This window comes from Doryrhamphus excisus, linkage group LG7 (genome assembly GCF_037039965.1).
Source record: "Doryrhamphus excisus strain RoL-2023G ecotype Guam linkage group LG7, RoL_Dexc_Guam_v1.1, whole genome shotgun sequence".
Lineage (NCBI taxonomy): Eukaryota > Metazoa > Chordata > Actinopteri > Syngnathiformes > Syngnathidae > Doryrhamphus > Doryrhamphus excisus.
The window spans coordinates 16,301,750-16,327,852 of record NC_136363.1 but is presented as its reverse complement, the minus strand read 5'-3'; the positions used below and the strand labels follow the sequence as shown (position 1 = coordinate 16,327,852).

Here is a 26,103-nt window from a genome sequence, read left to right as displayed (position 1 = left end):
TTAATTAAGTATATCGAGGTCGTGGCATGATGTGTAGTATAGCCAAGCTAATGTAAAACAAAACAAAAAACGGGACAAAATCTTAGTAAAAAATACATACGTGTGGAATTAAATAATAAAAAAAGTAGCATAAAAACATTAAATCAAATTATTAACCAATAAGAACCACTAAGACAACCACTAACAACCGACGGACTAATCACTGTGCCGTTGTGCGCCTTACACACTCAAACAGGCGTAAGAAAAAGTAGTTCCCATATAATTTAGACAAGACTCAATCAGTTACGTCCCAAAATAGACATTTTTATGGCTATCTCAATTACTCACGTTACCTACTTTACTGTACTAAAGCATTGCACTTATTATACTACATTGTTGTCATGTAGTACTTCATTATAAATCACACCACATTCTCAAAAGACACAATTTATTCATCAAAAGCCACATATTCAAAATCAACTAACTGAAGAAGGCAAAATGATACAGTGAGTTTTTTTAAGGCACAGGATCGATAACAAGAATTTAAAAGCTTTCATCACCACAAAATTATAAGTGCTGGCAGCCCTGCATATTAAAATACATGAATAGTTGTCTCTCTTTATTGTTCTTGGCTCACATCTGGTTTGCATCAAACCCGAATTCAAGTATCTTTTGAAATTGTTATTTTATACAGCACTCATTTGCGGCCCTGCAAAAGGGCCAACAGGTCATCATGCACGTCCAAAACAACAAATATTGCACAAACACCACCATAAAACTCACAGAGCGCTTGTGTTTTTGTCTTTGCATGTACGTGCGTTCCGCTTTTTAAATAATAATAAATAATAAAGCTAAAAAAAAAATCAGCAACTGCTACATAGCCAACATGTGGGATGGATCGTGATCCTTTGGTAAGAGTTTGAAATACTGGACAGACAGCGAGGCTTATTTCAATGCAGTGCAAGTTGCAACACATAACACCAAAAACACAAACATAATAATAGGACACACATGCTGAATTTACAGGATCCCGGTAAACTATATGACAAATGTACAAGAATAAGAGAAATCAAGAATTGAAAGCACACTATGTAACTGTATCCTGGACACTTTCTTTACACGACAAACCATCTTCACTCAGCTCGTACCTGCAAGACACAATAAAACATCTCAAAGACATAACAAAGCAGCTTCTTTGTCAAGCATCAGACCAAACGTTACCATTGTGTCCATCCTTTTGATATATCATCCCCACTTAAATCCACCAACACCTGAAATTCAACACTGTGACTTAGTGAATGTGCAGAAAAACAGCAAAAGCACCTCAAAAACTATCATTCTTACTTTCCCCAGGAGGCCTTTGTGTTTGGACAAGATGTTTCCTCCGTTCTTCACTGCTACATCCAGAGTTCTCCGGTGGAGCTCCACAATAGAGACGCTGAACTCAAACCTGGACACACACACACATATCAGTCTTTACTACGACTCTAAATATTAGAGATGGTGATGCCCTACTAAATTATTCTGGTTTATGGATGACCTGCTCCACCTCCTGAGTCACTGCCACTCCAAAGAAGCCCCAACCAATCACAGGGCACATATAGACAAACAACCATTCACACTCACATTCATACCTATGGACAATTTGGAGTCACCAATTAACCTAGCATGTTTTTGGAATGTGGGAAGAAACCGGAGTCCCTTGAGAAAACCCACGCATGCACGGGGAGAACATGCAAACTCCACACAGAGATGACCGAGGGTGGAATCGAACTCGGGTCTCCTAGCTGTGTGGCCTGCGCGCTAACCACTCCCCGCAATGCAGCTATTCATTCCTCATACTATAGCTACTACATTGGGTAAACCGAGTGTAAAAGTGACTATAGGGGTGTTATTTCATGTCTTGAAGGCTCTAATTATGTAAAAATTCATATTTAGAAGGTAAACAGGTTGAACATGCAAACTCCACACAGAGATGCCCGAGTGGGGAATCGAACCCGGGTCTTCTGCACTAACCACTCAACCACCGTCCAGCCTCTACATTGGCTTATTTTCTATGATTATGTTTACTGTATTGGATTATACCATTGTAAAAGTGGCTATAGGGGTGTTATTTCATGTGATGGTTTTAATAATGCTCAAAAACTTATTTAGTATGTCATAAACTGGTTTACTATTGTAGTAGAGTGGTTGTTGTCTCCCAACATGAAGGTTGCTGGTTGGATCCTCCATCCTCCTGTGACCAAGATACCAAGATACTGAACCCCTAACTTCTACTGACTGCAATACAGTATGATGACTTACGTGTGATCAAAAACAGGATTGAGGGTCCTCTTCATGGTGCTGGTCTTCCTCCTGCCCGCGCGGCTCTTGTCAGGCAGCAGATAGAGGCGGATGAAGGGATCAGATGCGTCTTTGCTGAACGCGATCAAGTTACTGAGGACAAAAGTGTTTGGTCACATGTCCTTTGCAGCTATTTGTGGTCTTTCAAATGTCACAAGGGGACGCATGGAGCACGTAGCATGCGGCGTGAGCCCATTAAGATGGCCGCTAATACCACCAGAAGCCTCTAGAGGCGATAGAGTCCCCACGGGACTAGAAATATGCCACATTGGACTTTTTTCTTTGACGCCATTTTTGGAAGCTCACCGGCAGGCGTGGACCACCACGATCAGTTTGTTCCTTTGGGCGCTGTGTCGAACCGTCAGCTGGACCTCCCCCAGGGGGAACTGGTTGGGGGCGGAGCCACTGGAAGCACACCACAAGTGGTCAATCGCTTGCTGAGGTGTTGGAATAACGTCAGCTAGAGATGACCTCCACCAAGGCCCGGATTCGTTCACGTTCATAGATCTACTGACTTTAGCATTTCTGTATTATTTAACTGGTTTTACTTCAGGAAGGTCAAAACAAATATTTTCATCCAAGTGTAAATACATCACGTCGTGCCTGGAAAGACAGAATGTATAATACATGACGTACTTGTGCAGCTGCTGTAGCCGCTGCTGGAGCTCCAAGGTGGCGAAGGGCAGCGAGATGTCAGACGCCAGGCTGGGCGTGGACTCCTTGTGGGCTAGATGCTTCTGGGACGCAGACATGCCCACACACAGGCTGGAGGCCGAGCGTTGGGGGCTGGCAGCGTACGGCTCGCCATCCCTGTCGTGCAGCGTGAGGGAGGAGGCGTATGCGGGCCGCGGCGGAGAGTCGGATGTGGACGCTCTCAGGGAGGCCGTGGCGGACGCTTGGGGGAGACTGGATTTACGGACCTGGACCGAGGAGGGCTGGTCGGAAGAGACTTGCTTCTCTAATGACAGGATCTGAAAGCAGGGACCGGTGGATATATAGATACGACTTTCCTATCAATGAGTCAATAAAAATATAAAAAAGAAAGATTCAATAGCCAATGTGCACGCTAGTCTAATGTCATGCAATAATGGCATCTAATGTATTTTCATTCTATGTAATCTAATTTCATGGCATTTAATGTCATGTACTTTCATTTCATTTAATCTAATGTCATGTACTTTAATGTCTTGTAATCTAATTTCATGGCATTTAATGTAATATACTTTAACTTCATGTAATCTAATTTCATGACATTTAATGTCATGTACTTTAATTCCATGTAATCTGATCTCATTAAAGTCTCGTAACTAATTTTATGGCATTTAATGTACTTTAATTTCATGTATTTCAATGTCTTCCCATTTTATGTCATGTAATCTAATGTCATGTACTTTATTGTCTTGTAATTTAATTTCATGTACTTTAATTTCATGTACTTTAATGTCTCCTGATTGAGAGTCATGTACTTTCATTCCATGTAATCTAATTTCATGTAATTTAATGTCATGTGTTTTAATGTCATGTGCTTTCATGTCTTGTCATTTAATTTCATTTTCCTGTAATTTAATGTACTTTAATGTTTTGTAATTTAAAGTGATAGTACTTTACTTTCATGTCATGTAATTTTTCTTGTAATTTAATTTCCTGTAAGTTAATGTCATGTACTTTAATGTTTTGTCATTTAAAGTGATATACTTTACTTTCATGTCATGTACTTTAGTGTCTTGCGATTTAATTTCCTGTAATTTAATGTCATGTACTTTAAATGCATGTACTTTAATGTTTTGTAATTTAAAGTGATGTACTTTAATTTCATGTCATGTACTTTAATGTCTTGTAATTTAAAGTGATGCACTTTAATTTCATGTCATGTACTTTAATGTCTTGTAATTTAAAGTGATGTACTTTCATTTCATGTCATGTACTTTAATGTCTTGTAATTTAAAGTGATGTACTTTAATTTCATGTCATGTACTTTAATGTCTTGTAATTTAAAGTGATGCACTTTAATTTCATGTCATGTACTTTAATGTCTTGTAATTTAAAGTGATGTACTTTAATTTCATGTCATGTACTTTAATGTCTTGTAATTTAAAGTGATGCACTTTAATTTCATGTCATGTACTTTAATGTCTTGTAATTTAAAGTGATGCACTTTAATTTCATGTCATGTACTTTAATGTCTTGTAATTTAAAGTGATGTACTTTACTTTCATGCCATGTACTTTAATGTCTTGTGATTTAATTTCTGATCATTTAATGTCATGTACTTTAATGACTTGTAATTTAATGTCATGTACTTTAATTTCATGTCATGTACTTTAATATCTTGTAATTAAAGTCATGTACTTTCATTTCATGTAATGTACTTTAAAGTCTTGTAATTTCATGTCATGTACCTCAATGACTTGTAATTTAATTTCATGTACTTTAGTGTTTTGTACTTTAATTTCATCCAATTTGATCCAACTTTGTTTCTTTTAATGTCATGTAATTTAATTTCATGTACTTTAATGTGATGTAATTTCATTTCATGTACTTCAATTTCATGTAATTTCATTTCAAGTACAGTAATCTAATGCCATGTACTTTAATGTCATGTCATTTAACATCATGTAGTGTCGCAATCCAATCAGTAGAAACATGATGATGACATTTCTTCTGGAGGCTTTAGGAGCTCCTCTTGAAAAGAAGATGTCGTACCTTCAGGGCCATTTTCAGTTTGAGGCTTGAGCTGGGACCAGAGTTCCTGAGAGGGAAGCATTGCGTCAGCGTCATGTCGTCTTCTGCCAGGAGATTGCTCAAAGGCACGCTGAGAGTACCCAAGGTGCATTTGGCCTTGTCGTCCTTCACCTGAACGCCGAGCAGAAGAACAGCTCATGTTTAGCACCTTTCTGCTCAGTAGGAAGTAGAGCCACGAGGGTCTTACCTCCACCTCTAGCTCCTGCCTCCTGGGATTGTGAACGAGGAATGAGAAGCAATCCTCCCACAAGGGCTCTTTGGTCTTGTAGCGGATCTTTAGGAGCAGACAGGAAGTCATTGGACTTGCGTGTGTGTGCACGGGTTAAAATGTCCCTACAGTGTGGAACCTTCTGCACGCTACACTTCTCCACGCTCTCTCACTTCCTGGAGTGATTTTTCCATTCACTTATCAAATGTACTTGTGCCACCTTGTGGCAAAAACGACATCTTTGCTATTGAATGCCAAACTATGCGGTTGGACACAAAGCTAAAGATGTCCCCAAGATGTCCCACCTTGCTCTCCTGTGTCTTATGTCCAACAGTCAACTGGACGTAAGGACTCGGCTCGCTGCTGCTCTTCTTTGTAGACTTCAAAAACAGAAGAAGAAAATGATTGCGTTATTGTAGAAGTCTTCAGCCACAGACATTTGAATGTCACATGACAAACACTCCGATGTGTATTACTCCATCATATACGTACATGCAGCCCTTTTTCATGCAACATCCCACAATATTTTAGCTCCTATATCCTTACCATCATGTCCTCTACCTCGCTATGCACAACATATACAGTACAGTCATCCCTCGCCCCTTCACGGTTCCAATTCTATCATGTTTTTTTAAGTATATTCATAAATAATGCTGTTCTGTAGTACGGCCTATTATAAGGCAATAATATGCATATTTAAGCACATTTTAAAGTATTTATTGCCTAAACGAAGCATTTTCAAGCATAAACATAGCTAAATGAGTTAAAATACAAATATAAGGCCTTCAGAAGACGCATTTAAGGCCTCTCGTATTCTGCACTGGTCACTAGGTGTCAGTAATATCATTGTAATGTTTGGCGAGACACCCAATCACCAGACTTGCATGTTAGAAGTACCCCACAACAGGCACAGAAACTCAACTCTGAACCATCAACATCACTTCAGCTCCCTTAGGGAAGACATTAATGGCAACACAAAGTCTTATTTACTCTTATTATGTCTACTATATTGAGTAATACAAGTGTAAAGGTGATTATAGGGTTGTTATTTCAAGTCTAGAGGGCTCTAATAATGTTAAAAATGGTATTTAGAAGGTCATAAACTTCTATGCTATCTAATTCCTATGGTCTAACTACAACAATATTCCATTTAGAAGTAAGGAATCCTACTTTGCAGAGGTTCACTTATCACAGTCGTGTCTAGAACCAGTATAAACCTTGATAAACGAGGGACTGCTGTACTTATATGTGCATATTTTCTAAAATTGTTCAATTACATTTCATTTCAAATTGCTGTGCGCCATTGTAGCTATCAATATTCCTCTTTGGGGTACTCAGGCTAAATAACAACTGGACTGCACAATGCTGGGATTTATGGAGACTACCAAAACACATTGAGCTGACGTGGACTTATTTCTAAAAGTAGAATGTGCCACGTAGAGCAGAAGGAATGCAGACAAGCTGGATCAGCTCATCTCCTGACCAGGTGACCACGATGAGGACAATGATAAGCTTCCGGACCAGACAAGCCCAGCATGCTGTGAGTGTTAGTATGAAACCTTTGACTGTTCTCATGCAAGATTAGCTGGAAGGTGAAAGGTGAAATCACGCAACCCCATGCATGTAGGGAGTGTGTGTCATGGAGCGTCACACCGCATGACACAACGTCAGCTGGTGCACGTGGCCTTGAAGTGGGAAACACAAATGGACGTGATGCTTTTTCCCACGTTACCTTCAGGGCCTTAAAGACCTGCTTCAACCCGTCACAGCTGCAATCTGACAGGTTGTTCTTTAAGCCGCAGAGGGGAAGAAAATCACAGCCACAGTTAGCAGGATGGGCGTGAGGAAAGGAGGATGGAAACAGGCTGGAGACATAATGAGGATTTGATTCGGATAATAACAGCTCTGAAGCTAACAAACAACATCTATACTGCAAACGCAGCGAGATGGAGCAAGTGTACCTAATATTGTGGTGCTTGTCTGTGTCGGTGTATCATTTAGTCATGGCGTCGTGCAGCTAGCTAACATGTTAAAGCCAGACGTCACAGCACCATGCAGGGCCACTCACGCCGATGCCGCGACACTCTGAGCTGCCGCTCTCGCAAAACACCAGACCAGAGGCTCGTCTCTCGCTTAAATTTCCACATCCTAAACTGCCACTGAAGATGCTCTTGGTGAGGAGGAGAGACAACGAGGAAGAGGAGGTATGAAACACTGGATGTAAAGACAAGGATCCATTTTCATTAAGTGAAAATCGGGAGGCGGAACCTGGGGGCTATTAGGGTGGCCCACAGCTCATTTAGTCAAGCTCAGCAGCATAAAACAACAAAATGAAACATGTTTTTGGAATAAATTCAGCATTTTCAAGCATGAAATTGGCTAAATGAACAAAAATACAAATATAGAAGATGCTCTCAAACACGTTGTGATATGACTCTTCCAATGCTAACATGTGTGAGTCGATATTATGTCTTATTCTCGATAGTTATGTCTATATTCTACTATATTCTAGTGTAAAGGTGACTATAGGGGTGTTATTTCATGTCTCGTCAGCTCTAATCATGTTAAAAAGTGTACTTAGAAGGTCGTAAACAGGTTTCTAAGCTCTGAATACAAAAATATTCAATGTATAAATAAGGAATCCTACTTAAATGAGGAATTACTGTACAGTCGTTTATCATGATTAATTGGTTACCAAGGGAATTTTCACAAAGTAGGACTCAATATTAATAAATAGTATATTTTTGTAGTTAAATCATAGAAAACATGCTTATGACTTTCTTAATACAGGTTTTCACATAATTACAGCTCCGTAGACACCCTATAGTCACATTTAAACTCCTGTTATTCTTTGTTTACATCACATTGCACAGGCTACGGATCACTGAAGGGACACGAAATATGGCCATCGCTATGGCATGCTATGGAGCAAACTAGTTAGCCTCCAGTTTACTTATTCTAGACTTAAGAAAACCTACCACTTCCACACGCGATGGGAGAACATATTTTCCAGTCTATTATGTCGGCCATGCCATGGCTGACAACATGCAGTATGAAAATAATATAATATAACATCATTACTGATACCTAGTGACCAGAACACTAACCAAAAGAAAACTGATCCATTTACTTCGTGATGCATTTGGTGTACAGCTTTATCAACAATAGGCATAATGTAGCCAGCCCGGCTCAACATGCTCAATGAGGCGTTTAAACCCAACATTACTCATGTTGTTTGTTTGTTACAGCCAATGACTCGCAGCTATCCTGAGGAAGTTTCTCACACTTGTCCAACGTGTCAAACAGAGGTGGATGTTTCTGAAAGCCGCGGTGTTGCTAAAATCCTTCTTTTAATGCAGCGTCTCTAAAAGAGTGGGGTGGGGCGTGAGAGGCAAGTGTGGACTTTCAACATTAGTGCAGATTTGCCAACATATGTACATAACAAACTTTTTATTACTAATGGAGAAAAACAAATTGCCTGTCCTATTGCCCCCCCCCCCCTCCCCGGGTTATGGGAAAGGTTATAAAGCCATTCATAAAGCTTTGGGACTCCAGCAAACCACAGTGAGAGCCATTATCCACAAATGGCAAAAACACATTGTGATAAACCTACCCAGGAGTGGCCGACCAATCAAAATGACTCCAAGAGCGCAGCAACGACTCATCCAAGAGGTCACAAAAGACCCCACAACAACATCTGCAGACCTCACTTGACTAAAAGGTCATTTTACATGCAGCCTGACATAATCCAATACTGGTTTTTTTTTGCAATATCAGACCAGGACACCCCTGGTTGTTATTATTGTTGTTTACTTATTGCTGTTTCCTAGTTAACGATGTCCTGTAATTAGTCCAAAAATACTGAAGACAAGTTATATGCAGTTTTCTGGTAACTGTACATCAGTAATTTGAATTTGTAATGTTATGAATGAATCCTTCCCTACTCCGTTTGAAACAGCTTCTTAAGTTTAGAATAAGTACATTGGAGAGGCTAACAAGTTAGCTCACAAGCTTGATATGCTGGCACCGACCATCTGTTTTATGTCCCTGTAGTGATACCGTAGCCTAAGCAATGTGATGTCTACAAATCTCTAATAATGTTAAAACCTGCATTTTAACTAGTTAATAATAAAATACTGTTTGATATGACTCTGTCCACTGCAAAGTGTTCAGATGTTATGTCTCATATTAAAAGTGTCTTGTTTAGACAGGCGACTTCTAGTTCCAAGTGCCATTTTGTTAGCAAGTTAAGGATGCTAACAAGGACATTTGTGATAAAAAAAAACACTTTTAGAACACAGTTGGACTTATGCAGTATATAAATGAGGACCTATTAGGCTCATTTTCCACCCTTGGTTTTGAGTTGTGGACTCCTATAGAGCAGCTACACACAATAACCCTCACAGAAAACTTGATAGATCTTCCAGAATATGGCCCACCACCGGGCACGCCCACTCCATTGTGATTGGTTACACACCAAAAGTACTTCCTGACTACTGCATACCCCACTTTCCTAATATAGTGGGTATCGGAGTTGATAATAAATGAATAAAGTATTTGGAGAGCTAACTGAAAAGTGTTTAAGAGCTACTGGCAGCTCATGATCTACTGGCTGGAGACCCCTGACTTAACGTGTATGAACTCCAAATGGGGTAACGTAGGCACCACTGGTGTAGTGGAGCTCAGGAAAAGTCGGACGTATGGCCGTTGACTCCAAACTCGCCTACCTAAGGACAAGCACTCATTGTCGGACACATTTTGTCAGAGGCACCGCTGGTGCCTTGGAGCTCACAAGCCAGACATGAGGATGTCACGTTTACGAACTGCAAACAATTGTGGTTCACTCCACCTCAGTGGACGTGAAGTATGTCCGACATTAATGCATCTTTCCCGGCGAGAGCCCGCTGCTTCTGGTCGTTGACAGATGAAAATATTTTCCTCTTGCTGGGAATCACCAAATACAATAACCTCTACCTGAGCTTGTTTCGTAAACAGAGTAGCAGAGCTTGGGGGAGGCCAGACAGTTTATATCATAAGGAAGCCCGGTCCTCTGTGACATCACAAAAGAACAATTTTACCACACCCTCTGAAACCGAGTGTTTTGAGCCATCCCAAACTTCTTTCAGGGCTCACTTACAAATGCACAAACCTTATCATCTGAAACTTTGGCATTGTTTAACACAAGGACACCACATTCTAAATACATTTATAGGTTGGGAAAGTGTTTCCACTTCCACTTGTTTCCACAAGCATGAAATGTCTCCTTTAATAAAATGACAAGACATGCGGCATATTGTATGCTAACCAGAAAATCCGCACAAAAATTTGGTACATTTTCGACCTTAACTGAAAAACACTATCTGAGGTTCCACTCTACAGAGACCGCCGCATGCGTGGAAAGCTCACTCCCATGATAGCGAGCAAGACAAACAAAGCGTGTTCTTGCAAGAGGAAACTAGTTTCCAATCCCATGATCTAGGTATGTTAATCCCGTTTTTAAAACGCTACACACAATCTGATTAAGGTGTTTACATGCCTTTTAAAAAGCAGGTTTTAATCCAATTTATGCCATCATTTTTTTTTGACATATCTGAAATCTGATTGGCCATACGCGTACTGGAAGTAGGGCACCCAAGAGACACACAACGAAATGAAGATAATAGACTGTTGGGATTAAATGTATACAATGTCATGGAAGAAATACTAGAACTGAGGTTGTAAATATAGGTCAGTGCTTCTTTTAGGCCAGCTGAGAAGGCTCTGATGGCCCTGACTGCACACCACGTCTAAAGTACCGTTCGTCACATGATGAAAGACAGCTTTTCCCCTGTCATATTAATACGGCAAGGATGAGGAAGCTGATCATAAAAGTAGCCGCCGTTGCTACATGCAGGTTCACGACAAGTTCAGTCACCATGGAAACCAAGGAACACATGAGCAAACTGATTAAGTGTTAAGCCTTGTACCAACACCGACCCATACTTCTTATTTGAGCAAGTGGACTCCCCTGGCATTTCTTACTCAACTGTGTGTGTGTGCACATATGTGTGTGTGTGTGTGTGTGTGTGTGTGTGCATATGTGTGTGTGTGTGTGTGTGTGTGCATTGATCTGAACTTACTGGAAGGTTCTTAGCAGAGTCCAGATAGACCACCAACAGTGCTGACGACAGACCCTCATTGGTCAGGCTTCTGTCAGCGCGCACACTTCGCAGCACCTGATTGGTCCAAGATGGAGGCAAGTCAGACAGGAGGAAAGACAACGCTGATTCAGTGACGGCGGTGTACCTGCTCCAGCTTCTCGCATGTGGATAACAGAGACAGCCACTCTAATTTTAAGTGGAGCTTCCCAGTGGGAGCTTCCTCCAGGTCGAACCACTGCCAGCAAAGCAAAGACGTCACTCGCTCGCTGTTCAACAAAGAGGGCGCACGAGTGAGCGCTCACCTCGTCTACTTTCTGTTCTTTGTACAGCTCGCTCATGTCGATCATCAGGCTGTAGGACAGTCAAGAAGTTAACACTTCAGGGCAGCATTGTCACGCATTGCTTGGTGTAATGGAACAAACCTTCCCAGGAAATCGTCTTTGTCTGGATCTTCATCGAACAACTCGATCTCCAGGTGCTGACCCGAGTGCTCGTACACCAGGGCCTGATGCAGAGGAGCGCGTGAATGAACGAGCCGCCATTGGGACCTGAAAATCTGCTCACCTCGTAGACTTCATTCCATTTGGGATGAAGGCTCTCCTTGATGGTCTTGCTCTGGAAGAGTTGATTCCCGATCTGAAGGATGCCGTAAGGGTCTGATTTGCCCTTGATGAGCCCGCCCAGGAATTTATCCTTGCCCTCCAGATCCTGAGCCTCCAGGAAGTGAATCCTAAGGACACCCTTAGAAGGAATAACAACCAAGACAACCTGGAGTTACACATACGTAGCGTGTGGTGCACCACTTGGCTGCAGTTGATTTGCTCTCTGGTTTCCATGACGACATGCCCATAGTGAATTAAAAACATCATTTTGGTCAGTAACCCGGTGCCTTGCGCTGGGCGGATGAATACACATGAATACATGGGTGGATTGGCCAATTTATCAATAATGGGCTTGTCTGCCCAATAGCCCTTTAAGAGAGGCTACATAGACCCAGGGGTCCCACCCACGCATGCTCTAGTCCCTTCTCGTCTAATTATCTTTAATGATAATGAGCGGTCGATGACGAGAGTGATTGGGAGAGAGAGAGAAACAGCACGAGGGACGCACAGGAAAATAGAGAACACCAGTAAACCCGAAAAGGCAGTGCAGTGAAATGAGGAGCTATAAGAAGAAGAAAATGGCAGAGATGGGCTGCCGGCCCGGCGTCACAGATGCAGGTTTTGTCACGGTACGCTGGTCTGCTGACAGTGCAGGAGCAGATTGAGGAGGCAGATCAAATCATTAGGAGGAGGAAGACGGTAATAGGTGTGCCTTCCAGCACGGCGTAGATAAACATTCATTCTCGTAAAAGGATTGGCATCGCTTGATGGCTGTCTATGAACTTTACTTGACATCATAAACAAAAACTATGGTGTGGTATGTCACAACTACGTACATCTTGTTATTTCAAGTATTGGAATCAACTATCAACAATCACTATATTTACTATATTTACTATATTTAACACATATGTGTTCATTCCACCACAGGCAATATAGTATGGTACACATATTGGTATCAACTGATATTGGTATCAGAAATTGCCAATATCTGACATCCCTAATTATTTCTCAGACATTCTGGAACGAATAAATGATGCCAATCAAGGTTCCACAGACATCTCACAACTATTAATAGATGAAAAAATAACCAATTACCTAAAAATGTCATCCAATACTTCTCTACAAGAGAGGAGAAATATGATCTCAGGGAAGAAGTACATTTGAAACACTTATATGCTAGGACTACGTTAAAAAGCCATAGCATTTCAGTATGTGGAATCAAACTATGGAATGGATTGAGTAAGACCCTCAAACAATGCACAACGATGAGCCAATTCAAGAAACAATACAAGCAGTTGATGTTTGCTAAATACAAGGATGAAGAGTCTTGAACCAGTCATGATGTGCTATACATATCACTATATTGACACTTACTATGGTACCCATTATGTCATTGTATGGTAATATCACCTCGTACTTCGGTACGACATGCATTATTACAAAAAAAAAACAAACAAAAAAAACCTTAAACTGTATTATGGAAAGCAGGAAGTGAACAAATGTAAGAGTTACTGATTGTAAAAGTACCAGATGGAGGGGTAGGATTTAATCAGCTTTGCTTCTTCCTACTCCTTTTGGACATGTGGAACTGTGAACTGATTATGTGATGCATTCAATTGTAATAAAACCAAAATGAAATAAAACCATTACCGTTACCATGAATTAATGATTACAAAAATATCCAATCAACAACTATTTCGGTATTCGATTAATTGTGAAATATTTTAATATCCTCTGATTCCAGCCTCTGACTGACATCTATTTAACACTTCTAAACTTGGATCTGTCGCTCCAGACAGCCAAACCAATCAAAAGCAGCACGTCTAACATGATAGAAAGATGATATCCTCCCATTCTGTGTGGAAGTGGTACATTTTTCTGTTTCTTACTTGCCCAGTTGAAACCTTTTCTTTTCAAATAAATAAATTTGAGGCTAACTAGCTAGCTTGCGGCTGCACGGCAGACGAGCGGTTAGCACGCAGGCCACACAGCTAGGAGTTCGGAGTTCAATTCCACCCTCTGTGTGGAGTGTGCATGCATGGGTTTTCTCCGGGTACTCCGGTTTCCTCCCACATTCCAAAAACATGCTAGTTTAATTGGCGACTCCAAATTGTCCATAGGTATGAATGTGAGTGTGAATGGTTGTTTGTCTATATGTGCCCTGTGATTGGCTGGCCACCAGTCCAGGGTGTACCCCGCCTCTCGCCCAAAGACAGCTGGGATAGGCTCCAGCACCCCCGCGACCCTTGTGAGGATAAGCAGTAGAAAATGAATGAATGAATAGTTAGCTTGCCGTTTAATGCAACGACGGAAATGCACTTATTGTGGTCGGGTCTGGAACCAATTAAAGACTGTATTCACATACGGCAACTTTGAATTTTGAAAACGTTGATGGGATACGATGCGGATCAAAGCGCTCACGGTCATAGTGATTTGGTCCGACTAACCCAGTGGTTGTTGTTGTTGTTGATGTTTTGCTTTAGTCTGCAACAACATGGAAAATAGTAGAAATGCTAATGAAAACAAAGGCACATTACGTACAGAAATCAATGAGGACATTAATTCAACACGAGGCTCATTACTGAGCCAACTGGGCATATGAGCACATATGGCAAGAAATTATGCACAGCAGCCCATAGCTAACATTATTAAATGTCACCTCTATGCATCAACTTTAGCGGACTGCACTGTACGATTTACCTGTAGCTGTTGACATGAGGCTTTCGGGCATGTTACGTAAATGTCAGTATTCTGAGCTTTTTTTTTTTTTTTTTAATTCTAGTCACGTACCCCCAATGCAATCTGCGTAACCCACTTTGGGAAGCCAGGGACTAATCAATGACTAGATTAATCGAAAACAACAAGCTTTAGATTAATTGACTGAGAATAGATCAGAATAAAACAAGTGTATACATATGATGTATTTAGACTGTAGCAATCCATCATTAAGAATAAACATGACCGAATGCTAATCAATGCCTGGAGGTCACGGAGGTCTGGGAGGAAGGTTATCCTTCCAGACAAGCCTGGGACACAATTTAGTTGTCATGGTTACACGCCATCATGCTGCTTTACCTTTGGCATTGGGAAGCGCAGCTGGGCCAGTTCCACGTCTCCGAGCAGGGGGACGGTGATGCGGTTGGGCAAGACCAGATAAGAGGAGATGATGTCTTCGATCAGACTGTCAGAGAGGCCACTGCGAAGGGAAGCGATAGAAACAGGAGCCATGCATTATTTACAAGAGGAGTGAAGGCACCCCTTGGTTATAAATATCCCCCTGAAATCTCCCTTTAGCACAGCACGTTGCTACGGGGCATCACCTTCTGCAGTATATCCACACATGTGACATGGACATGCAATGAAAATGTTCCTCAGGCTGATCACATCACCACTGCTTACATGTACTAGAATCAATCAATGAATCAATCATCCAAATACCAGTCTGTCATTATATTTATGTCCGGCAAAGGTCACATACATGGTTTATTGATTTATGACATTATTCACCAACAAAATGACATTACACTGTTGGTTTCTGTGCAGTATTGCGAGCCACTTGGCTATGTACGGCATTCAGAAGATGCTGTCAAAGCTGTAGATGTAGTATTCCACACTGGTCACTAGGTGGCAGTAATGTTACTGTAATGTTCAGTGAGGCACACAAGCACCAGACTTGAACAACAGGCTTTTATTGCAGGTATGAACGATCCCCCTCATAAATCCCTAATATAAATCCTGCATAAAAACAAAGGCTAACACACACCAAGCTAAAACTCGAAACACTGGACGTCACTTCCTGTCCACCCGCCACTCAGCACCCCTGGGAAAGTCTTATTCATTCATTCATTCATTTTCTACCGCTTATCCGTGTGCTGGAGCCTATCCCAGCAGTCTTCAGGCAAGAGGCGGGGTACACTCTGGACTGTTGGCCTGCCAATCACAGGGCACATATAGACAAACAACCATTCACACTCACATTCATACCTATGGACAATTTGGAGTCGCCAATTAACCTAGCATGTTTTTGGAATGTGGGAGGAAACCGGAGAACCCGGAGAAAACCCATGCATGCACGGGGAGAACATGCAAACTCCACACAGAGATGGCCGAGGGTGGAATCGAACTCGGGTCTCCTAGCTGTGTGCCCTGCGCCCAAACCCGTTATCTACCGTGCAGCTATTTATTCTTCATATTATGGCTACTATATTGGGTAAACCGAGTGTAAAGGTGACTATAGGGGTGTTATTTCATGTCTTGAAGACTCTAATTATATGTAAAAAATCCTATTTAGAAGGTATAAACAGGTTGAAAATATTGTACTTGGTAGAAAATGACTGCCACCAATGAACCACATAAAGGAGGGATGATTGTATTTACAAAAGACAGCAGAGAATGGTAGAGGCCTTCACTGTGTCAACATGTCTTCAACCTTCCTTTCCCTCATGCCAGGACTTACGTGAGCCCAGGAATGTCGAGTAAATTAGTCAGGCCCGTCCAGTTGATGTCGACAAGCTGCAATGAAAGCAGAGAGAACAATAAGAATGTTTGAATTCTGTTATCGCTTTTCTTTCAACACCTCACAAACAAGCTGGATTTATAACAGCTTCATAAATCACAATGAAGGCTTATTTGGATGATCCATAAAGGAACAAAGAGCAGCTCCACTGGTGGCCCATACATTTCTACATCCATTTCAACGTTCTTATATTGGTTTTTAAATCCCTTGACTTCCTCTCTGAGCTGCTACATCCCTATACTCAGGTCAGCTGATCAGCTGCTGCTCATTTTTGTTTCCAGTTATTACGCCTCACTGCACACTTTTTGTTCTCCAACACCTCTTCCAGTTTCACCAGAGAGACGCAGAGGCTCGTCTCCATGTGAAGGAGCAGTGGTTGGACACTGAGCTCCTGCCAAATGACCGAGCTCCTTGTCCCATCTCCTCAACACAATAATTATAATTCCTAAACATAATTCCGTACTGCCCTGCGCCAGCGCCCACGCTGTGCCGACGCCGCACCAACGCTGCGCCAACAGGGTGTGGCACTTTGCACACTTTGCAATTTTCGTGAGTGCGGCAGTCCAGCACAGCTCGGCGCACCCACGCCTCCTTCCCACCTCCTTCCCAAGTGTCAAAGAGGGAGGAGATAAGGCGTGACAGGGTTTGACACAACTGAGTGTAATCAATCAAGGCGCTTCGCCTGCACTTGGAATAGACCAGGGCCCACCTGGCAATCTTTCGGTGCACCTTTGGCGCACTGTTTTGTCATGGAATTTTCACTACGCCAAGCTGAAAATGCAGACACCTCCCCCTGGTGCGCCACCACACCCATCTCAGCGCAGCCCGGTCTACCAAATTGGCTACGCATAGTGGTGCACTGGCATCTTGCGCTGCGCCACCTTGCACTGCGCCACCTTGTGCTGCGCCACCTTGTGCTGCGCCACCTTGTGCTGCGCCACCTTGTGCTGCGCCACCTTGTGCTGCGCCACCTTGTGCTGCGCCACCTTGTGCTGTGCCACCTTGTGCTGCGCCACCTTGAAATTGGAGCCCTATGTGTCAAACTCAGGCCTGCGCTTTGGACACCCCTGGCTGAAGCCCTCCCGCTCTATGTGCTGACATTCTATGCGTATATTTCTTATTTATGTCTACATTTATGTCTATGTATAAGAAGCACCAGCATGTGTTGCAGACTGACTGACTGTGCTGTGAAGACCTTTCGGTATGGAAATATTTCTTTTGGCAGTAGACGCCTTTTATGGCAGGTCTCCTTATGCCAGGATGGCTTGAAGTATTCCAAAGTGACGTGGAAGAAGGAAGACTGAAATGCATCATTGTGTGCCTGCGTGCTGCACGGTGACTTGACATTAAAAGCTATTAAAAGCTTTGCTAGCGCCCCGCTGGGTCCTCCCGTTTGCTGGAAATCGGTCAGACTTTTTTTTTTCATGCATAGGAACCACATTCAACTCAAAGTGGAACATGAGACTGGAAATTGGAAGAATCCGCTTGAGACATTTAGTAGGTTTAGTAAGTTTGAATGTTAACTGTATTGATTATGGATTAATGAGATACAGAAGATACAGTAGGTTTTATAAAGTTGTGCTTTAGCTGTCCTGATGGTGCGCAAGCGTACGTCATACGGTCAACGACCGCATGGAACTTACCGGCTTCTTGAGGAAGAAGAGAGACAGAGCTCCGACCAGGGGAGCGTCACCCAGCAACGGCTCCATCAGCACTCGCAGCACGCCGTGAATCTACCGAGGACAACAGCATCACGTTAACACACCTGCTTGGTGTCTAGTCCAGTACAATAACAGCTATTATATATCATATTTGTGTGGAATGGCTACAAGATATGACGCAGGCTTAGGGCTACATGAAAAAATTATAATCGTCAGAGACTTGGAGAATAAAAGTTGTAATATTCAGAGAATAAAGCTGTCAATTTAAGACAAAAAAAACATGTAACACTATGAGAATAAAGTTGTATATTTACGAGAAAAAGTCATAACTAAAAAATATATGTAATATTAGAAGAAGAAAGTCATACATTCATGAGAAAAAAGTTGAAATATTCAGAGAATAAAGCCAGAAAATAACTTAAATAACATTATAAGAATAAAGTTGTACATTTACGAGAAACATGTCATATATTTATGGGGGAAAAAAAAATATTTCTGAGAAACAAAATGAGAATAAGTCAAACATTTATGCAAAAAAAAGTAATAAATTGATTAGAAAAAAGTTAAAATATTCAGAGAATAAAGTCATAAATTTCCAAGACAAAAACTTGTAACATTATGAAAATAAGTCATAAATTTACGAGAAAAAAGTTGAAATACTCTGAGACCAAAAGTGGTAAATTTATGAAAAAAAGTAATACATTTATTTGAAAAAAGTTAAAATATTAAGAGAATAAAGTTGTAAATTTGAGAGAAAAAAAAATTTAAATTATGAGAATAAGTCATACATTTATGAGAAAAAAGGCATAAATTCATGAGAAAAAAGTTTAAATATTCAGAGACTAAAGCCATAAATTTACAAGAAAAAAAATTATGAGAATAAAGTCGTAACCGGCACTAAAGGGGACTTATGTGATATTTGACCTTGGGCAAAAGTAATATTACGATTTTTTTCGACTTTTCCTTGTAAAGGAAGTTGTTTCTCATAAATTGACAACTTTATTTATGAAAACCTCTAATTATTTTAATATTCTGTCGTAACATGCATTGTTCCAAAAAAAGGGGGACTTATGGCACCCTTGGGCAAAGATAATATTACGACTTTATTCTTGCAAATTTACAGCTTTATTCTTTATTTTATAGCAAGACACTTTCGTCTAACGCCACGGTGTCGATAAGACATCATTTTGCTATTCCAAATGTCACATTAAAGATGTATTAAGAAGCGAACATGCTAACTAAAGTACGTAAATATTCAACATTAGCACGGGTATTGATGAGTGAGATTTATTCCTGGAGGAGCCTCATTAGGAGCAGAGATATGTACGTCTGTCAATGCTAATTATAACAGGCGGCAGCAACAGGAACCCCCCAGCGGCTAAAAGACATAATAGAAATGGATCTGGAAGGAGACGAGTCAAGGACAGATAAGAAAACTTTGATGGATTCGTAGAAGATGAAATGAAGTCCTCACCTGAATGCTCCTGATGCCCGCTTTGCAGTAGAAGCGCTTGATGTCCACTTCCACCTCCGTGTTGCCTACGAAGCTACGTTAGATATTATTACTCATTAATTAGAATTCTTCTCACATCGCACTCCTCATTAGTCCTTCTTCACCTGATCTGCAGGTCCATGACGATCTGCCTTCTGTCCACGTTCTCAGTGTAAACCTTGACCCCGTTGACCCTCAGAGGCTGCACGCAACAGAAAGACACGCTGTAAGACCTACATACACACCCTTGACCTTGGCCTGACCCCGCCTTGGAAGCTATTTACAAGTGCTGCAAAGTGAACGCAGGCAGAGTTACAATTTGCAGGAGGGGTGTCCAACATGCGACCAGGGGCCGTCTTTGGCCTGCAGCATGTTGGAAAAAAGAATTGAACCAGGGTGGGGAACCTTTTTGACTGGTGGGTGAAATGTTAGAGTAGGGGTTACCTTCCCAGACCACCAACAAATCATTGATACGCCCATATAAATGTCTATTTTTGACACGTGACACAATCCACCCCTCTCAATCAAATTCTGAGCAACATTTGCAATAAAATTGGTACCAGACCTGACCATGATGAGTCCATTTTTTTGCAAAGTAGGATTCCTTATTTATGAATGGAATATTTTCAAAGTTAGACATTCTAAATATGTTTTTTTTTTACATTATTAGAGCCCTCTAGAGATAAACTAACACCCCTGTAGTCAATTTTACACTCGTATTACCCAATATAGTAAACATACTAAAAGTAAATAATTATTAGATATTAGATTTATGAGGGATCCAAGCAATCAAGTGTGGTGCTTGTGTGTTTCACCGCACATTACAGTAACATTACTGACACCTAGTGACCAGCGTAGAATACTACATCAATGTCTTTGAATGCATCTTTTGAATGCCTTATATTTATATTTCTGTTCTTTTAGCCATTTTAATGCTTGAAAATGATTCATTTTCTGCAAAAATATACGTACATAACTTTAACTTGAATATGCATGTTTTTTATTAACAACAGGCCGTGGTGAACAACAAAACAGCATGATTTATTCATTAATATATTTCTGAAAAACTATTATAGAGGGAAGCCAAGAAATTCAAACTGCAAAGTGGCAAGGGACGAAAAAACAGTACTATACAAACATGTACCAATACGAGATTTAAATGGAAAAAACTTGTTTTAAGTTTTCCCATAACCATTTCATTGTTGGCGACCAGTCCAGGGTGTACCCCGCCTCTCACCCAAAGTCAGCTGGGATAGGCTCCCGCATACTCCGCGACCCGAGTGAGGATAAGCGGCATAGAAAACAGTAAACGGTGGATGCATTGCAATGCTGCCTCTGTCCACTAGAGGTTGACAGAGAACCCAGAGTCCAAAGAGAGGCTGACGTGAGTGCAGCGCCCCAAAGAATGCTTGCTTGGATGCAATGCATCATGGGAAAACGTTAAAATGTTGGGGTTTTTTAAATTACAAACTTGTATTGGTACATGGTTGTATATTTCGAATGTATACCTTTGGGGTGTTAAGTTGCTGTGTGATTAATTTAGTGTTGTTGTTATTAAAGTGTCCTCAGTAAAATGACATGATGGGTCCGACAAGCTTGTGAGTGCACTGATAGCTCATGCAAGAAAGAGCTACCATTTCCTCACTGACTCACGGGTGCCACAATATTTAAACAATTAGTAGTACTTCTGAAGTAAAAGCCAATTGAATTTAGCCATAAATTAGCCACACCGCTGTAACGCCGCAGGGTTTAAGTCTTTCAGGAAAGGAAGACAAAGAGACCCACCTTGTCTCCAAAGTCCATCTTGCTGAAGCAGAAGGTGCTAAGATGGATGTTGGACTCCTTCACCGCCGGCTCCACCGTCTCTCGAAACAGCTTCTCCAGATACTTGCTGATGTACGGCCACATCTGCTTCAGCGTCTGACATCATCATAATGATTATGGTTACTGTCATGATTATTATCATTACAGGTTTTCAACTGTCTGTCAATGTGACACGAGTGCTGACTGTGTGTGTGTGTGTGTGTGTGGGAGGAGAATGGCTGCGTTTTGTTTTTGTTATAAGAGACCGTGACAATGGCCGGGTCGACCAGGGGGTGTCCAAAGTGCAGCTTGAATGCCATTTGCAGCGCATGGCTTTATTTTTATTGCCCCGCGACACCACATTAAAAAAAAAAACAGTAAAAATTGAAAAATCTGTGGTAATTTTACGAGAATAAAGTCAAACTATGAAGAGGAAAAAAAGTTCAAATTTGTACAAGAATAACGTCATAATATTAATGTTAATATTGTTAACATATACATAAATAATGTTATTTGAGTACCATATAGTTGAAATATGAAAAAACTTTTTGAAAGTTGTCATATGAAGAACAAGGAATAAAAATCTAAATATTGGTCTTTTTTTATTAATAAGCCTGACTTAAGCCTTTAAATGTTTTTCTTGCGTGATTTGTTCCATAGATTATTAGCAAACATTAAGATAGGTTTAATAAAAATCTTTGTGATGATCACATTTTTTCATATCATGTTGTTATTCATTAAACTTTATTCAGGTTTTAGCTTGTTAGCTTGTTAAACTGTGAGTGGATTTGATTTATTATTGAAAACATATTAATGAGATCAATTAAATCTATACAGTGTTAATATTAAATGGGCCCCCGGCCACTCTGCATTGAAAAAATTGGGCCTCAACATCAAAAAGGTTAAAACCCCTGGTCCAGCGCACCACTGCGGCAGCCAATTTGGTTATTTGGTGGACTGGGCTGCGCCAAGATGGGGCGTGCTTACAGACCATAATAATTCATTCATGGGAGCGCATTTGTAACCACATGTCCTAAAATTGAGGACCACCTGTATTATTATTATTCCTATTATTATGTAAACGGACATCAACAAACGAGATGTGTGTTCATGAATATTCATCAACTCTCGCGTACATGCAGCTTTTTCAGACTGCTGCCCAACCAACCAATATAAGTCAATCTTGGCACAGAAACGAGGCTTCACTGGGGCAAATAATGTAAGAAGACAACCCATGGCAGCTTTACCTTGTTTAGCCACTCCACTCGCTCCACGTCTGGGAAGTGGACCTATAAGGGAGACACAGCAAACGCGTTCCATGTCAGCATATACGATACAAGTGTAAGCATGTCTGATTATTGTGTATACGTGTCCTCCTACTGACGCTTTTACTGCTGCAAAGACAGCAACAAAGTAAGGATTAATCAACTCCTTGCTGTCTTCATTAAACCCAACTGGACACCAACTCCTTTATTGCTTACTTGACAAATACGAGAACAAGCAGGCAGCGACAACCCATTGATGTATGTCCTAATAGTGTGGCCTTGTGAGTCACAATCTACATTTATATCTTTGTGGAGGCCCGCCACAAACAAACTGGATTTAGATGAGGGTATTCATCGGTTCAAATTCCCACACAGTACGCATTAAAAGGAAAAGACAGAAAGTGTTTCTTGCGGCTTGCATTTACTCTGTAAACAAATACAAGCTGTCACATATAATGAAGGATCCAGACACGCAGGGCACCTCCACCAGCCTGGGGAGTGTGCATTACTGCCGAGAGCCACAGTTAATAAAAAAAAAAAAAAAACACCAAAAATGACAAATTTTAGCAAAAAGGTGTGAAGTAACAACAAAAAGCTGCAATGTCAATGCTGATAACGAATAACAACACAAACATTTGTCCTAAAAAAAATCCCAAAAATGTATCTAAAAAATCACGGTCAATGGGTTCCACAAATTCCGTAGAATATCTCCGAAAACCTTCTAAATACATTTTTTAACATTATTAGAGCCCTCAAGACAAGACCTAACACCCATATGTAGTCATGCTTACACTTGCATTACAAAATATAGTAGACATAATAAAAGAAAATGAGTCATTTAAGACATACTGTAAATTAGGTGTGAGGAAATAAATATGTGCCGGTGCCAGGGGAAATGAGTGGGGTGCAGACGGGAAGTGACGTAGGGGGTTGGCATGAGGGTTAGCAATAAAAACATCATCTGAATGCCTTGAATTTGTGTTTTTTAAATAATCCTACCCCATATAAAACTATGAAATTGCACAAAGCAGCGAGGGATTCCCGCATAATATTGTTTTTTTGCTTTTTTAATGGCCAATTATGCAAATTAGACACCAGAGATAGATAGCAGTCCTGTGGGAAGCACAGGAACCAGATTAAAAAAAACACAATGGATCGCAATCATCCTCATTCTCACACTAGTCGAGTCAATAAGAAACTGATTCCACTCTGGCAACACGAGCTCGACCCAAAGGAAACATGGCGTGAAAGGGTTAAATGATGCAGCAGCTGCTTGAGTTATGGCATGCAGCAAGGCAGCGACACAGGACGGTTCTATTCCTAACGGGGGCTGCTAAGTGCTTATCCGGCATTTACTAGTATGTCATCCGGGGAAGTGACAGGAACATCAAGTTCTACTTAAAGAGGCGCTTTGTTAGGAGCTCGAAACATCTGACACAGTGACCACATCCGTGGTGCATTATTTAAGGAGCACCGCATCTTCACCCATGTAACCTATCTTTGCAGGGTTAATGTAAGCATGATGTAATGTAATGTAATGTAAGCACATCAAAGATGAATGCAGTACATGTAACAGTTACAAAGGTATCAACTCGGAGTGTGCAGGTGTACCTAATGTTTTGACTTGTGGGTGTACTTCAATGCAGGAAAACATTTTTTATGAGAGTGCATTTGTGAATTGGTATACATCCATCTTATTCTCTGTCACATTAAAGTGCTGCAGCTTTATGATTTAGATGTGCAGGCAACTGTTTCAGCAAAAGTAAACCAGTGCAGCTTCAAAGACAAAAACAGTGGAAATGTCAATTTTTGGGACATCCGTATGTTGTCTTTACACTCCATACTTTGACGCTCTAAGCCAGGGGGTGTGCAAACATCACATCAAGCCCACCAAATTCCTTGTTTTTTTTACCTTTAGCATCAAAACTGTAGCTGGCAACATGACACAACACACATATATTCCTGCCGCAAGGCATGCTGGGTAGCCATATTTTTGCTAGACCGGAGGTCCTGAAGAGTAAACAAGAAGTTAAAATACTCTTGATAGCCAATGTTTTATTGCTCATAGTTGATATTGTTGTTGCAGCCGCTGGACTACCCAGCATGCCTTGCTGGTATTTGGAAATAATAGTTTTAACCTTTTTACCTGTTATGTTTATCCCCCACATAATAAAGGTAGGCGTGAACTTGCCGTGGATGTGTTGTGTTTTTGTTTCGTTGCACCGTGAGAAAGTATTTCTGAAAGTTTGACCCCCCCGACCCCCCCCCCGCTCAGAGCCCACCTTGCTCCTCCTCACCACCAGGCATCCTCAGGTCGAGTCAGCAGAAAGCATCTCAAGGATCACAAGAGGACAATGTTTGACATTGTCCCCCTGAAATTGTCCCCTGATAAACAGTCAGAGAGCAGACAGGGTCCCAAAATAATAAGGGGTGTTTGTCCATTGGATGTCCATTGGGTGTCCACTGGGTGACCATTGTAACCTGCTGGATTTAGCTGCTCTAACGTCCCTGCTTTAGCGGACAGCTGCTCTTCCATCACAGCTTTACACCTCCCGTCTCAGCTGTCAAAGGAGAAAACACAGAAGAGGACAACACGCTGGTCTCGCTTACCCATGGCGGCAGGTCCGAGGTAGTCAGACCCGGCTTGAGGCTCCTGTCCTCCTGCTCCAAGAACGCCAAAGCTCGGCTCAGACGGCTCTTCTTCCCTGCTGAGTTCGCCCGCCAGCAGAAATAAATCACAAGTCCAATCAACATCCAACTGAAGCTGAAGTCAAAGTAGCCCAGAGCATAAACAGGGAAGATGAGCACAAAGGTCTTGGCGAAGTGGACCCACGTCTGTGTTAGCTCGCCGGTGGCCGACACCGGGGTGTCATCGGGCGTGTTCCCCGCAGAGGGGCGACGAGAACGGGCGCCGGCCTGAGCGGGACTCGGTGCGGCGTGGCCATTCTCTTTAGGCGCCGTGGTGCTCGCAGCGTGCGGGTGGGCTCCTCGTACGGCGGTCATGCCGTCTCTGGACATGTCTCGACGCCGGACGCTCCGTCGTCAAATTGTCCAAAAGGAGGTGAAAGGTGGTGCGGTTGCCATGTGACAGTTGTCTTGTTGCTTCACCTGTACACTCACCCGAAACCTCAACAAAACCTCCACTGAACACTTAGCATTGGCCGTCTGTGACGAGTCTCCGCGATAATGACAACATTCCTCGGACTACACTGTCCTGCTCTGCCTGCATGTCCTCAGACTGACGGTGGACATTCCCCAAAACACTATCTAGAAGATCTACACGCTGCAGATCTATGAGCATCCTGAGCGTCAGTGGTTTGGTCATGGACACACTGCCATCTAGTGGTCA

At 41.6% G+C, this 26,103-nt stretch overlaps 1 protein-coding gene across 4 annotated transcripts; it reads right to left on the bottom strand.

Moving 5' to 3' along the window:
* Nucleotides 1-427: 427 nt before the first annotated feature.
* On the bottom strand, nt 428-26,014 carry esyt2b (extended synaptotagmin-like protein 2b). Of its 4 annotated transcripts, none has more exons than XM_058060539.2 (24): nt 25,588-25,737; nt 25,365-25,462; nt 22,737-22,778; nt 21,472-21,606; nt 19,812-19,888; nt 19,669-19,741; nt 18,177-18,266; nt 16,474-16,529; nt 15,093-15,213; nt 11,977-12,153; nt 11,835-11,917; nt 11,715-11,763; nt 11,558-11,647; nt 11,392-11,487; nt 7,005-7,061; nt 5,578-5,652; nt 5,252-5,338; nt 5,026-5,175; nt 2,959-3,293; nt 2,629-2,727; nt 2,284-2,415; nt 1,324-1,429; nt 1,201-1,250; nt 428-1,127 (listed from the first exon to the last, which is right to left on the bottom strand). In XM_058060539.2, exons 4-24 carry the CDS (start codon nt 21,592-21,594, stop codon nt 1,067-1,069), a joined length of 2,187 nt encoding a protein of 728 aa, XP_057916522.2. In that variant the 5' UTR covers nt 21,595-21,606; nt 22,737-22,778; nt 25,365-25,462; nt 25,588-25,737; the 3' UTR covers nt 428-1,066. The 4 variants fall into 4 exon arrangements, with proteins under 4 accessions (XP_057916522.2, XP_057916523.2, XP_057916519.2 ...); XM_058060540.2 differs by having other exon boundaries at nt 25,365-25,459; nt 25,588-25,722; XM_058060536.2 differs by having other exon boundaries at nt 25,365-26,014.
* Nucleotides 26,015-26,103: the final 89 nt, after the last annotated feature.

Coding starts and splice junctions, on each gene's coding strand:
- esyt2b (XM_058060536.2), bottom strand. CDS start 25,772: ATGTCCAGAGACGGCATGACCGCCGTACGAGGAGCCCACCCGCACGCT. Junction 21,607..22,736: donor GAGTGGAGTGGCTAAACAAG/GTAAAGCTGCCA, acceptor TGATGATGTCAG/ACGCTGAAGCAGATGTGGCC. Junction 19,742..19,811: donor GTCATGGACCTGCAGATCAG/GTGAAGAAGGAC, acceptor TATCTAACGTAG/CTTCGTAGGCAACACGGAGG.